Below are 15,615 nucleotides of genomic sequence, written 5' to 3'. Positions count from 1 at the left end.
ATAAGGGTTCTTCGCTTTTGTTTCTTCATCTTCATCTTCATCTTCATCTTCGTCGCCATAGCCATCTCCTTCTCGATTTCTCCATTTTACCTCCCTCCCTCCTTTCCATTTCCCCTACAATTTCCTTCCTTCCATCGATTTTTTTCTTGCTTGATGCAAAATTTTTCCTTTGCCACAGTTTTTCAGCCTCACTCCCCCCAACCCGTCTTTGATGATAGGGCTTCGCCTCCCTGCTTCCCTTTCCTGCCTTTGAAAACCTTTAGCGATGTATGCTGCTCAGGATGCTCAAGTTGGATTGAATCCCAGCTCCACTCCGCCTCCCTCTTCAGCTGCATCCACAGCTTCAGCGTCCCAGGATTATGGGCAAGCGTACGCAGGGTATTCTGGTTCTGGAGATAGCTACTCTTATGGCAATACGAATTATCAGGGGTATAATTATGGATATGTGCAGCAAGGTAACCCTCCTTACTCTGAGCATACGGGAGCCTATGAAAATTCAGCCGCTCCTTATCAGCCTGTTAACTCGTTTCAAAATTTGAACTCATACACAGACTCAACACCTTACCAGGGCACTACTCCTTATTACAATGCCGGTTGGTACCAGAACACAGGAGCTTACCAACAGAATAATTATAGTGGTCATTCAGGTCAGTGGCCGGAAAACAATTATTACGGTGCCTACTCTGCGTATCCCGGCTATGCTCCGTCAGAACCGAGTGGCACTGTCAGCAATGTTCAGTATCCACAGGACTATGAGCAGCAGTGGGCAAACTACTATGCAAGCCTTCAGAATGGTTCACAGGCAGATCTTGATGATACTGCTGCACCTGGGACAGAACCACCCCCCCCTGCGATTCCACAGACAGATAATTCCTCCATTAGCCAACCTCCACCGCCTGGTACGCAGCCCACTTGGGACCTCAATGCACCAGCTTATCCCGAGGCTACCGATTCTCAGGTAAAGAAGATGTTCTCCATCTGCAATTGTAAAGACTCTTTATCAAGTGGAAAAGGTTTGTGATCTCTATATGCTGTGCTGTTTTTGGCGATTGTCTTGGGGATTTCGGATTGTTCCTTATGGAGGCGAGACGTCAAAGTAAGTTTCTTATCGTGTGAGAGATTCTAGATTTCAGGACTTGCTTTGCAGCTTTTCATCCACCAACGGATTTTTTTAAAACTTCTGTCGCATCTATAATGGAACTAGTTTTTATGCGCTTATATGTAAATTATATTTAAATAGAAAACCACAGACAGGCTTTGTTGGATCTGATCTTTTATGACAGTAAAGGTAGGTCTATCCATGTCAGTTGCATTCAGTCGATGTTGCATATCCTGGCTGTGTAGTTAAAACGTGCAAGGTCTTATTTTGCAAGCGTTCACAACGGAAAATATTGTTTTTCCTTTCTTGAACATGTATTTGTCTGGTTTTCTCGCATTGTTATTATTCAGCTTTAGGGTTCACATAGGTTCGTTCTAACTTTTGTGCAACATTCAGTTGCTGCAACATCGATGACTTTTTTGGTAGTACATGGCTTCTAGGTTGATATATTATTTGTATAATATAATGGACAATGCTCTAGGACCGCGAGGGTGTAACTCTAGTGCTGCAAGATAATGGCCCACCTAGAATTAGGTGATTCTAGGACTGGGCATTTGGGTCACCAGTTGCCATCTTGGAACCCAGACGAGTGCTTGCGTCACCAGATTAGCTCTTGGACTTCTGATCACTGTGGCAGGAATGGAGGTTTTAAATTAGGGCTTGAAGCCCGTAAGGGGTCTGCCTGGTTCTCGAGCCTTGTAGGCCTGGTTGGCCCAGTGTTAGGAGGCCCTTGCCTTAAATAGAGGAGGGACCATTCCATCGTTTGTCCCTTCAAAAACCTTTGAGGAGTGAGAAGCAGCCCTTGGAGAGCACTCAGCTTGGCAGAAGGGGAGCATTGAGTTTTCCAACAATGCAAGATAAATCATTTATGAATAATGATATTTGTTATTTTACATGGGTCAGGACAAACTTGCGAAACAGTAGTTTTGAGTAGAAGAAATGACTACTCTTTGGACTGCAATGACAACAAACGAACTACTCATAGAGAGGATGATGTGTTGAATGCATAATCCTTTTCCTCAGCTTGAGCATGTACCATAGAGTTCTTTTCATACATGTTCCATCTACTCCAGGACTATACTGATTCTTCGATAATTTCTATGCCATTGACTGTGCCTCTTCTGCCTCCACCTTTGCCAAGATATGTATGCAAGTATGCCTTATGCGGTTTGTTGGTGCCTCCACTTGCAGCTTCTCCTTCGTGATTGATAATTGATGGCAGAAAACGATCTTGTTTGTTTGTCAGTTTTTCTTGAAGGCACATATGGCTATCCTACTTTTTGTGCACGCTCAAAGGTAAACTTCAGCGTGGAGTTGGGGCTTTAGTTGTGCATTGTTTTATTTGGCTTGCTATCCATCTTCAACTCCATTGGTTGAATCTGCAAGGGCGGCTTGCAGTTTTGCTGATCAATGGTGGTGTGTTGATATATGTGTGTGCGAGAGCATATGTATAAATACTGTCTATACTCATTGTTGGGGCATGGATGACATTGTTGGGGTTGTCTAGTCCATATGCTATGCATGATTTTATGGTTTCAAGCCTTGTGAGTGACTATGATGAGGTCAAAAATTCACTATTTGCTTTGTTTTAGAAGGTTGAGTCTGGGCTCGTTCTTGAATTCATCTGGATGCTTATATAAGATCTTCGCTGAATGAATCTTGATGGTCGCATTGCTCTTTACTTTCTTGGCGGTGCTATTTGACCATGTTCAGGCAAGCCAAGTCATCAAGGAGAGTCACTATGTGATGCTTCTTCTTGCGTGGTTGATGAAAATGCTTGATCATTGAGACATTCTTCTGTCTGTTGGAATAGTGTTGCCAATGCATCAATTTTGGATTTTTATTTCCTCATGTGTCTTTGAGCCTTTCACATCTTAATAAGGAAAGAAAGGACAAGGTAAAATGAGTCTATGAAGGAAAAACTTTCATTATAGAAAGATTTATTGCCATTTGCAGCAGTTGCAGGATTGAATTACCCATACTAAAGAATATAAATAAGACACAATGCCAAAACTTTTGTTGCATCATAAGCTCCTTCGGGTAACAGATGCCCGATGGTAAAATTGATCCTAAATACTGCTTACACAAGTCTCAGTCTAGTGATCAATGTAAGCTATGTTCACAGTGGATGCATAATAGTTATCATAGATAAAATGATTACAACCCATAAGGGAATTTCCCCTTGTAATGCAATGACATGGACTCAAATCCTGACTTATTCTTAGAGGCATCATATGCATCGTTACCAGGGAACGGGAACGTTTTGGAAATTTGGGTGTTGGAACGAGAATGTTCCCTCAGTCTAGTGATCAAAGTAAGCTATGTTCACAGTGGATGCATAATAGTTATCATAGATAAAATGATTACAACCCATAAGGGCATTTCCCCTTGTAATGCAATGACATGGACTCAAATCCTGACTTATTCTTAGAGGCATCATATGCATAGTTACCAGGGAACGGGAACGTTTTGGAAATTTGGGTGTCGAAACGAGAATGTTCTGGGAAGGGGGAACGGGAACCGGAACGCCGTGTCATACACAACATGTCATCATATGACATAAACTATGCTAGAAAATGAAAGAAACTAACATTTTACAGCTTTAAAATTTCTATATAAGCTCTAAAATACCCATTTGAAACTTTCAAAGCATTTTTTTTTGGGGGACGTTCGTTTGGGTTCCAACCTTGCTTTCTGGAACGGTGTTCTAGACATTCCGGATGTTGGAACGCCGTTTCCTTGTAACTATGATCATGGATCTCCCTCTTCGGCATCAAGTTATTGTGAATACCAAGTAGATGCCTGCAAAGAAACAACTTCTCCTGATATGTGTTCGATTATCATTTGTAAAACTGTAGATCCTCTCGATCTGGTCTGGAAGTAGAGCTCGATGATGGGTCATAGAATTTCAGGGGAAACTGATGCAAGATTGGTTACAACAACAAAAATAGAATAACTTGCTGTGCTATGCAAGGATTACAAAATTTTTTTGAAGCCATGTGGCTTCACATGCTATTACTTGGGCATAGAAGCATGGAAGAAAGAAAGACATCATTGCAAAAAAGCCTACTAAACAAGCTCACCAATGGAGATGGAGCTAAAATTCCAATGCAAATGTTGATGAGTACGAATGGATGCCACAATGTATAGGCAGCTAGTAGCCAGCCTGATTTATCTTTTGGCAGTATCATGATGCTTCTTCTCCAGTAAGTTTATTCCCTCTCTGTGTCTCTTGTGATTTGTGTAACTTCCATCTCCTTGTGTGGTATCCTACCGGTGCCCATCTTCTCAACTTCATTGATGTAAGCCGTGAATTGACATTTCTAGGGGTATCATAGCTGTAATTGAACAATGCTGGGGGGAGAGAGAGAGAGAGAGAGAGAGAGAGAGAGAGAGGGAGAGTGGAAACAATAATATATATTTGTCCCAAAAATGGACCAAACCATAAACAATATGTGTACACATTTGTGACATGCCCCTCTCCACCTCTAGATCATGTGAAGTGGTTCTGATATTGCGGTTTACATATTGATATGTCTTCCCTGATGTATTTCTGCATTCCATACATGTCCATTGAGTTAATTTATTGTTTGTAGAACTGCATTTTTGTCCCCGGGTTTTGCCTTAGCTTCTGTAGCATTTTCTGCATCACAGTCTCCCTAATTTCACATGCATCTTCTGGCATATCAGCCAGCTGTTATACCCCACAACTCCGTCCCCTTCATTCCCTTTCTGTGTCATCCTGTGATTTGCGTAGCTTCCATCGCCTTGTCTGGTATCCTAGTGGTGCCCATCTTCTCAACTTGTTGAGGTAAGCCATGAATTGACATAATGCGTCCCCTTCTAGAGGGATCATAGCTGCAATTGAACAATGCTGAAGAGAGAGAGAGAGAGAGAGAGAGAGAGAGAGAGAGAGAGTTTCTTAAAGTCTACGAAAGACCGATGGGTCTATGAGACTGATAAAAAACGTGGTACAAACAAGCAGAAAGGTGGAGCTACTAAGTGAGCATCATTGCCCATGCTGAATGCTAAAGATACAGTCATATAGCATCAGTGGTGTCAATAGAAATTTGTCCCAAAGATAGACCACATATTTCGCCACCATCTATCATCAGCAGGGCACTGGCTAGATATGGACTGTTGTGACTCCAAAACTGATCTCCCTCGTGGCACCTTCAAGACACTCTCAGCCTGCATGCTCTCCTAGAGCTTCAGTGGGCTGTGTGGTGGTGCTCCGTGGACACTCACAAACTCCCATGTTCATATAGTTTTTTTTATTAGTTAGGTCGGTTATCCTGTCTCGTGCTTTCTTGGTAGGGAGGTTTATTCATTCTAATTTCTATGTTTTGGTCTCCTATTTGTTTGCTGAAAATTAGTATTTCTCATCTGAGGATATTTAATGGCTTCTGCATGCAGGCAGGCACTATAGCACCGTCTGACAATACTGGGTCTCATTGGTCTAACGCACCATTGGGAGGCTATGAAGAATATCCTCAAATCCAGTCAAGTCATTTTCAGCCACCACCCTACCTCCCGCAAAATGTACAAGAACAGCCTCCACAGTATCAACCATCTCAAGATCAACATGCCCTTATACAGCACGGACAACACATGCAAAGTGTGCCAAATCGTCTGCCAGGAAATAACTTTCAAGCAAAAGTTTTACCATCAGTAAATACTGAACCCCCTCAAAGGAGGGTCGGAAAACTGCAGATTCCTACAAATCCCAGAATAGCCCCAACACTAGGTGTGACTCCCAAAATGATCTCTATGGATTCCACTCAAGCTTCAAAGACAATTCAAAAACCTGCATATATAAGTGTTGGTGGGAAAGGTCCTAGCTCGAACATTTCATCTGATGCTACAGCTGATGCCATGATCCAGGTGAGAACACACTTCCTTATCAAGATTATTTTTCATGGAAGCTCCGTAAGGACTCAGCATTTTGTAGTTGTTAATCTACATTAGTTGCTACTTGTATCATGCTGTTTTGATTGGAGAACGATAAAAAATGAAAGAAGGTTTAGATCAAAGGGGCATGAAAGCAGAATAAAGAAGAGACGTGGATTGAGAGTGATAAAACTATGCTTTATGTTTATTCAGAGCTTTGTCAGGGCAGCCTTTCTTGTTTTTATATTTCTTGCGAAGATTTGTTGGTCAACCTAATTTTTAGGGCAGACTTATTTGTTTTGTTATCAATTGCTCCACTTGCCAAGGTTTGGTGGTCAACGTAATCTAAGCATTGATAGGTGTATTCTTATGATTGTGTACAGGCTTGATTTGTTTGCCAGTGCAGAAACATACCCAGACTACAGTAAGTTCAGCCTTCCAATTGGCGTTTCCTGAATCAGCAAACGCTAGCTCCTCCAGAATAAGTTGAATATCAAGTTTACAGACTCCACCAACTCCTCAAGTTGCACACAAGCAAATTCTCTTGCGTAATTGATTTCATCTGTTATAAATTTCTTGAACCTATCTCCGGGTCTGCCCTAGGTTGGATGAAAGCAAAAGGAGTCTTGCTTTGACACCAAATGTGCAAATTATGAGAGAAATGGTGGAAACAAATGAATGCAAGTGTATTGCAAACAAGTTTCGGCATGTGAGAACTTGCATACGAGGGATGGCTTGGTCAAAACGAGCATGCAAAACCTGAAACAATGAGTCAATGTTTTAAAGGGAGGCATATCCTAAAGCATATTGACATTTTTGTCAGAGAATAGGGTCATCTCCCTGCATGTGAGCCCCCAAATAAGATGTATATCAGGAAGTCACCTGAAATAGGGATGGCATGATGAGGACTGGCATGTGGGCAGACTATCTGGCTGCCACATGGGTAGATCAGAAGGTGATATGGGCTGCTGCATGGGAAGCAAGAAGGCTGCCACTTGGAAGCACTATAGGCTGCCATGTGGCCGGCACAATAGGCTGCCACATGCAGCAGAGTGTTAGAATAGGTCATTAACCCATCTGTGAGGCCCCATATGAGGATGCGAGTTCAGTGGACTTGGTTGGGGTAGGTGTTGGAAAGATCACCTCCCCATCGGTAAGCCCCCATATGAGGAGAGCATGGGGGAGGGAGACCTAGGGCATGTGCCCAAAAGAAGAGGAGGGGCTGCCACATGGGCAGCACATGGGCTGCCATGTGGTAGCACACCTCAGAACATACCTGGAAGGTTGGAAGGGATTTTGGAAGCCTGGATCTACACAGATCTGCCATGAAGAGACTTACAACAGTACAGAGCTTTGGAACGGTTTGTACAGAGCAGTGGCGTGGGATCAAAGGGCTGGAAGAGCCTGGAACAAAGGCGCGATGACGTCAGCCACTGTACGGATCAGTACGGGCTGCTGCAGGGCAGTGTACCAAAGGACATGGTGCCGGCAAAGGGCTGCAGCATGGCGCAGCATGGTGGGGATCTGTGGGTAGGTGTACAGCCTGCAATAGGGTCTCCAGCAGCAGCCCAAAAGGGCCTGGCTAGGGCCCTTATATAGGGGTGGTTGAGCCAGCCAACCAGGCCGACCAGCAGGTCGGCTGGTTAGGGTTGGGCCAGCCAACCAAGTCGGCCAGAGGGGGTCGGTTCATCCCCCTGCTGTGGTTAGCCATTTCTCAATAAAAGGGGGCATTTGGGCCTCCATTACATATCCAACCATCCAGCAAGAGCAGGAACAGACAGGAGCAGCCAGAAGCCACTCCCTTGAGCCTCACACTGGGGGTGAAGGAGAGTGGAAGGTGTGCTGCAGACTGAGCTCCCTAGAGGCTGGACCTTGGCTGTCTTGTAGGGCAGCGAGGTGTTGTGATAATCAATATCTTCTGGAGCAGCAAACCCACAGCAGACAGGAGCAGCAGTTAGGGCTTTCTTGGGCCTACTCCTAGGAGGTGAAGGAGACCTACAGAGAGCTGCAGACTGAGCTAGTAAGAGCTGCCTACCTAGGCTGATCTACAGGCAGTAAGGTAGAGAGGAACACTCTGGACAAAGAGTCTACATACGCTCGAGGTGGAGCACGCGGGCTCAGAGATCTAGAAGTGTTTGACATCTAGTAGGAGAACCTTTTTGGTATTGTTACTTTGTGGACGGACGGAAATACAGAATGTTGCTTCTATATTTGTCTCTGAGCATTGTCTGGCTTGCACATCTATGCACATTAAGTTAAGAAGTCTGTGATTCCACACCCCACACGCACACTGTGTGAGCTCCTGGGCAATTCTATCAGTCTTACGCTGTGCGTACCCTCTGTTGGGTAATTTCTAACAGTAGGGACATACCTGGAGCATGTGCCTCTTGCATGGCCTGCTTTAAGGCCTGCAGTATGGGCTGGTGTACTCTCTTGAACAGTGTGCAGAACAGCATCACCCCTGCTGCAGATTTGCTGTAGGGGCCAGGTCTATTTCTGGATCTGGCTGGGTCTGGTGGCAGGTCAAGTGAAAGCAGGTCTGAAGACCTGCAGTTGGGTTGATTTTGGCAGACCCATGTCCACCTGGACCGGTTGGACCAGGTTGGCCTGGTCAGGGTGTTGGCTTCCTACAAAGGTTCCATAAGTGGACCAATTCTTTGTCTTACAGAAGCTATGAAGGAGCAGAATACAGCCATCTTCCTTTGTCCTCATATCTCAGATTTGTGCAGTCTTTCTTTGGCTGACATTTGGCCAGCAGTTAGCTGGATGTTGTAGCTCTTTCCTGGAGCAGTTTTCTTCCACGTCTATGGTTAGTATAATCTGAGTATTGTTGGAAGTATTTGTGCTGTTCTCTGTGTGTGTGTGTGTGTGGGTGTGTTCTTTTACAGTTTGTGGGTCGGAATTTCGTTTGCACCTTATAGTATGTGTAGAGAGACACCTAGATCTATCCAATGCATTTGAGGATCAAGCATTAGCATCTGTTCTTACACAGAGATGACCCAGTCATGTGGGCTGGGTAGCCACGGATATGGGGTAGGAAAGGCCGCCGTGCATCAAGGCAGGGTATGGAAGCTTATATAGGGCCAAGGGCCCTAGAAAGGACCCTACGTGAGGGCTGTATGCTGCCAAGGGCCGAGGGTTACGAAGGGCCACGTTGGCCATATTTGCAGGTCGGCAAGGAGGTCGGGGCAGTACAGCTGGCTGGTCTCCATTAAGAGTGTCGGCCACTGTCCAGTCCGGCCCTACATAAAGGTCAGTTGGCCTGTTTTAAGGTGAGGAGAGGGCAGCAGCCTCCCTTCTATAAAGGCCCCTTGGTCATTGTAGAAGGCATCCACTAGCAGCTTCCCTTGAGCCAATGAAGCCCAATCAGGGAGGGTACGTTGTGAGGTACACTGAGGGAAACTTTTGCTTGCTTGATGCTGTGTTGGGGCATGATACATGTCACTTTTTGAGTGTCTGTATAACTGTGTGAATCTCCGGACTTGTGCGTTCCAGCTTACTTGTGTGCATAATCCAAATGTTGGTATGGGATCCAGAGTGGTAGTGTGATCATTGGCTTGTCTGTAGCAAGCCATCTTCTATATTGGCATTTTCTACAACATTTGTCTATCTCTGTCGTCTTTTGAATCCCCTCCTCAGATTAAGGAGGATGGTGGGTAATCCTGGTAGGGGTTAATGTATGGTGCTCTAAGCACCACGATTGGCTCTTCCTCTGCATGAATACTAAATGGCCGTGCAATTAAATGTGGCTGACCAATAGCTTTGTAGTGGCTTCAGAATTTAAAGGGGTCACGGTGGTGCCCGGTATCCTTTTTCATGCTGCTTCTCTGTGTGGTGGTTGAGTGTTCATATACGATGAGAGTTGAGCTCATGCAAGATGTTTTTCTAGCTTTCTTGTTTAGCTCTATGGTGTCATGCCAACTGCTGTCAGTAGGGTCCTGTAGTAAATGGCAACAAGCCTGGTTGGGCTGAACCATAGTTGAATAAAGTTTCATTTGTGTCGTTTTTGTGTCGTGCATTTTACTCAGCTTTGTTGTGATTTCATGAGAGGGAGTGATTGTGTAAAAGCTTGAATTGATCCTTCGAATTATCCATCAGTCCCTCAACTGTATCCCTTTTGAACACTTCCTGCCCCACACAAGTCTTGGCCTGATGTGGAAGCCTTGACTTGCTGATTTTATTGCCTTGTTGGCTGAAACCTGCTTCGTTTTCGACTAGTTCTCCATCTCTTCTTTGTGCCTTGATTTTCAAAGCTAGACCCATTATCTCCATAATGGTCTCAGTGGAAAACATAACCAACTTCTCTAATGTGCCAATGAAGACCCCTCATGAATTTATGCACTCTCACTCTGTTCTTTATGAGAGAAAGTGTGAAATTGAACCTAAAATGATCTTCATATTCTCCCTTTCTTTGCCCCAAGGTATTCCATAGGTCTTGAAACTATGATGTAGAAACTGTTCCTGTAATGCACTTTTAGTTTAGCTCAACTCTATCTATGGCTTCATCCTTTGGATGTCTATGGCAGTAGGAGTGAGGATTGACAAAGCGTTGCATGCTTTTCCACTCATGCACTCTTCTTTGGAGCAGCCTTAAAAGCATTATTCCCTTACTCTTATTGCCGATATGAGCCATGACAATCAAGAATGATTGACCAACGATTTTTTGCCAATTGGAATTTCACTGAAAATCCCTTAAAAAACACTGTATCATGCATATGACTCATGGGGTAATAATTAAATTTGAGATATATGAGTTTGTGATTCAACACAGATTTAAAATACAGTCAAATAAACACTTGAACCTTGAAGGGGAAAAGTAGAGCCATGCATGGTCAATTGACTAGGTGTCACTGAGATCATCCTGGGGTATTTCTATCTTATCAATTGAAGAATAATTTGAAGAGATAAAAAATAGGGACAAACGTAGACCTTTGGATGGAAGTTTTACGAATCTTAACTCAAAAGAGGGTTGGAGTCTAGACATACTAACTGAACCCGTAAGGGATCTCAGATTTGTTAAATCCAAATTTAATACAAGAATAGATTTTGTTTTGATTCCGTAGAAATGATTCCCAAAGAAGAGTGCCTTAGATGATCGAGAGCTCCAAAAAAGGATGTGTTAGCATGGGGAAGAATGAAGTTCTGTAGTATCTCATTGAACTCCATTCGTTCTGTGACAGTTGTGCAATGCCCATTTTGCAAGACAGAGGTCGTATAGGGTTAAAACAAGTCAAAACATAAATTTCCATTATTGTGAGGGAAAAAAGGGAAATTAAGAAATGGCATAGATATGTTTGCATCAATCTATGATTTGATGTTAAAAGTACATTATGGTACATCCATTTTGACTCATAAATTGTGTGTTTTGGTTTATCTTTTTCCTTCTATGTTTGATTGCCACGTTTTGAATTTGATATGCGAGTAGTACCTTTTAGTACCTTTTGTTTTGAACAATTTGAGAGTTATACAAGAATTCCTCTTGTGCTTACATAAAGCTTTATTGGGGACTTGGCTAACATGTAGTTTATGCCGTCTTCTCACTTCTGATTACATTAGGGTTGCCTTCATATGATAAGTTTTTCCTTGTTTAATCATTGTTTAGTGAATGGGCAATTAATTTTGGGGGAAATATAATTTTTCAAGATTGTGAAATGCAAAAGATATCATCAACAGGTTGTAATGCTCTTTTTGCAGCCAGGTATGTTTCCTCCCTCTTTACGTGCATACGTTGAACGAGCATTGGCTCGATGTAAGGATGAAGCACAAAAGAAGGCTTGTCAGGATATAATGAAAGAGGTAAGGTTATGGCTTTGAGTCAAGTATCTTTACAATTTGTCTAGAGATTGTTTGGACACCATTTTATTCAAGAATGGAGATTGTCCCTTGTGTTCTTTAATAAAGTGTTGATTTTGATTTCAGTATTTTTGAAAAGTTATCGGACTTCTTTGTTTTGATCTTTTACAAAGTTCATTAGTCCCCTAAGATACAATGCATGAATTACTTCATGGCATATGTGTGTATATATTGTGCTCGCTCCTCCTTTGGAGGGGCATCCTGTTAGAAAATACCCAACAGAGGGTACACGCAGCGGAAGACTTATAGTAATGCCCAGGAGCTCACACAGTGTGCGGTGTGGGTGTGGAATTACAAACTTCTTTACTTATGTGCATTCAATAGATGTGCAGACTCATCAATAGACAATGAACCGGCCAGATAGAGAAACCACCAAAATATATATTTCCGTCCAAAACTATGGACACAATACAAGAGAGATAGATCCAGAGTCCCACCAATGGTGTGGTCCTCTGATCTTACCACAAGTTCGTTCTCCTATCAGCTGGCTATCTCTAGACTCGAGCCCTCGTGCTCCACCTCGAGCGTAAGTAGACTTTCTGTCTAAAGATCTCAGCACCTTGCTGCCCTAGTAGACAGCCTAGGCTCAGCCCCAAGTGAGCTCAGTCTGCAGCAACTCTGGCCCTGCTTTGCCTCCTGGATGTAGGCCCAAAGATCAGGCTTCTGCTGCTCCTGCTGCTTCTCTGTTTGCTGACTTGCTGGATGAGAAATGAGGCCACAAGCCTCTTCTTTTATAGGCCCGAAGGGCCCCTTGAACTAACCGACCAGCCAGCGCTAAATGGGCCGACTGGCTGGTCTGTTTGGGCCGACCAGTCTGCCCCAAAACAGCCCTTTAAGGGCTCACAAAACTAGGCCTTTATGGCCCACACTTTTAGGGCTTTTTGGCCTTCCAATCTAGGCAGGGGCCCAGCCTATATAAGGCATGCCACTGCCCACTGGCAGCCCCATTTGCTGCTCTACCAGGCCCCATGCAGCCCTGTACACCTGCGCTCCTGACCTGCCATGTCAGCGCCTGTTTGTCCTGCTGGTTCTGCCCTCTGCCAGGCTCTTCTCCAGCGCCGTACAATTCCGTACACTGCTGATGTCAGTGCCATGCAGATCCATCCTAGCTCCGGGTACCTTCCATGTTCTTTGATGTGAGGTGCTGCCCATGTGGCAGCCCCCTCTCTTCTTTTCCTCTCGGGCACATCCTGCCCTAGGTCTCCCTCCCCCACGCTCTCCTCATTTGGGGGCTTACAGATGGGGAGGTGACCTTTCCAACACATCCCAGTTTTGTGATAGCAAAGGGCAGAGTCAATCATTTGGACATAGACTTTCAGAAGGTATTGTTCATGGATTGGCACTTCAAATTCCTTATGTTAGTATACACCAAACTGAAGTGAGAAGTTGGTCCAAGTTATCCTAACTTACCCCAAGTTCACAACATATTCTTTATGAGCTATGTTTTGAGTCCCATTTATTTATTGATTTATGTACTTCTTTTGAAAGGAATATTCTTCCATCAAGTGAGAAATATTATTGCCCAAGGATTTAGAGATGGGGGAAAAACCTTCCATGGTTGATTGCGTCTCCATCTTAGTGGTGAAAGCAAGCTATAACAACAGGATGCTACAAGAAAGGAATTCTTGATGAAATAATGAAAAGCCAAGTAATGTCATGCGATGCCTTGCTCACATATGGACAACTAAAAGCCTTGTGTCCACAATTTACAAAATCTGTTCATGGACTCATTGGAGCCATGCTAATACCATCCCAATTGCCATAACCTGCATGTGCTATGCTAAGATTGCCAAGCAATCTACGAAGCCAAATGAATGTAATGCTGCATTTGCAGCAGCCATACATTCAGCCTTAGTGTTCTGCTTCTTGTTCACCCAAGAAATCCCACGCCTGCATGTAAAGGTGTTGCCTGTTGAGGGAGTTTGGTCCTTGTACCTGTCCAATCTATGTGGAAGAAACCCATATACCTCAAGTGCTTTGCACAGCCCTTAAAAATTGTGAAAATGCATTGATCCCCTGATCTTTTGCTGCCTTCAAGGGCTGGTCCTGGGGCAGCTTGATTTATCTTATGACCACTAGGCCTGGCATGTCATATGCAGAGATTTATGTCAATTAGTATATGGTGCTGCCACTTGTTGCTTGTAAAAATCGACATCCACATCTCGCTCATTGACACTTGCATTTAGTATCATAATTGTGTCCATGGGAGTTGAAGCTGATTTGCTTTCTTGCACGTGAAAATTTTCCAGCAAGCTCTTGATACTTGCAAAAAAGTATAAAGGTCACTATATGTTGCTGTACGTCTATATACAAAAATTAATTCAATTGCTCCAAATCTGTTAATATAAACTCCTTGCATAATGCTGTTTTGATCTGCTCGACGAGGGACTGAGAGTGCCTATAATGATGAGATCATCCGCATAGCAAATGATGTAGTCTTTAGGCTGCAGTAACTTAAAGACTAAGGCCTGATATGGCCTTTGTGATGTCAAAGGACTTAAAGACATAAAAATGATGCTGGACTTAAAGACTAAAAATGATGCTGTCTTTAGGCTGCCCGTAACATAAAGACCTAGGTCTGATGTCGCCTTTGTGATGTCAAATGACTTCAAAAAAAGGCTTGTCTTGGTTTGCTGTAAACTGGGTACCTGCTTAAGTCCAGACTTCATAAAGAAACTTACAAAGCTTACAAACCCTTTGTTTTGCCCAAAGCCTGGTGACTGTTCTGTATATACCTCCTCATCCAAGTATCCATTCAAGAAGGCGGTTTTGAGGTCCATTTGTCACAGGTGCCATGATAAGTGTGCTGCCATTGATAGCACAAATTTTACACTGTTAGACCTGTAACTGGTGCAAGAGCCTCAGTAAAGTCTAACCCCAAGCCCAAAATATGCTCTCCTCCCCACCCCCCCGCCCCTCCTCCCCCTCTGCACGCCCTTTCTCTTCATGGGAGCAACCCTTGGTTACTAATCTCGCCTGTACTTGTCAATGGAGCCATATGCCTTGACTTTCTTTTTGTACACCCTCTTCTTCATGGCATTCTTTCAATACTCATGCTTATCTGCCAGATGTAAAGTCTGAGGGTCATCAATATCCAAGGCATGCATCGTGAGGGCTGTGTTAGCACCCTCCTTTGGTTACTGCTCACCAAACATGCTGAAATATTTAGAGGCATCCCTTATGGGCAGATAGTCTTGTGGAGCCGTTGGACAAACGTTTCCAAGTTTCTCTCACTATTACATTCCTGATAGTTATTGTTCCTCCAAACAGCACATACTAGTATAGCTTACTAAATTGTAGCCCTTGCCAAGGAGCTCAAACTTTTATAGGTAAGCATGCGGATAAATTATTTATGTGTAAATTACACAGACCAGAGAAGCTTAGCTTTCCATCAATGTGTCATAAAATTACACAGACCAGAGAAGCTCAGCTTTTCATCAATGATAGTCAATTTGGGAATGGTTTATCCTGGACCAGATTGTGCTAATGTGAGTATGGCATATAATTTTCAGCCAATCATTGGAAGAGATGCATACGTTTGCTGTGTTGTAAGTTAACTTGTTATCAAGCTGTTTGCTCGACCATGTGGGAGATTAATGGTCTTCCATTGGTCCAAGTGAAGGGTGGATAAGGATATACAACATATGCTTTAGTATTGATGTGGTTGTCTTCCTTGTCTTGTCTTTGTGGCTTCAAGCATTGTGCATCTGCTTGCCATACACATGGAAAGAGTGGGTGTGAGAGGAAATAGTTCCAATCACTAAATTATTTAG

At 43.6% G+C, this 15,615-nt stretch overlaps 1 protein-coding gene across 3 annotated transcripts in view; it reads left to right on the top strand.

The window, feature by feature from the left end:
- The first annotated feature begins 15 nt into the window (after window positions 1–15).
- Window positions 16–15,615, top strand: part of SAC3A (SAC3/GANP/Nin1/mts3/eIF-3 p25 family) — an 85,624-nt gene continuing 70,024 nt past the window's right edge. The window contains exons 1-4 of one of the 3 annotated variants that reach the window (XM_087371517.1): window positions 16–455; window positions 552–958; window positions 5,516–5,983; window positions 11,684–11,785. In XM_087371517.1, the coding sequence (XP_087227643.1) occupies window positions 266–455; window positions 552–958; window positions 5,516–5,983; window positions 11,684–11,785 (1,167 nt within the window). In that variant the 5' untranslated portion in view covers window positions 16–265. Of the gene's footprint in view, window positions 959–5,515; window positions 5,984–11,683; window positions 11,786–15,615 lie in introns of all 3 variants that reach the window. The other 2 variants (XM_087371518.1, XM_087371516.1) reach the window with 2 other exon arrangements.

The sequence above is a fragment of the Dipteris shenzhenensis genome, chromosome 33 (genome assembly GCF_047967505.1).
Source record: "Dipteris shenzhenensis isolate YYH24624 ecotype China chromosome 33, Dip_SZ_1.0, whole genome shotgun sequence".
NCBI lineage: Eukaryota > Viridiplantae > Streptophyta > Polypodiopsida > Gleicheniales > Dipteridaceae > Dipteris > Dipteris shenzhenensis.
Note: the sequence above shows the minus strand (reverse complement) of the source record. Positions and strands in the feature narration are given on the sequence as shown.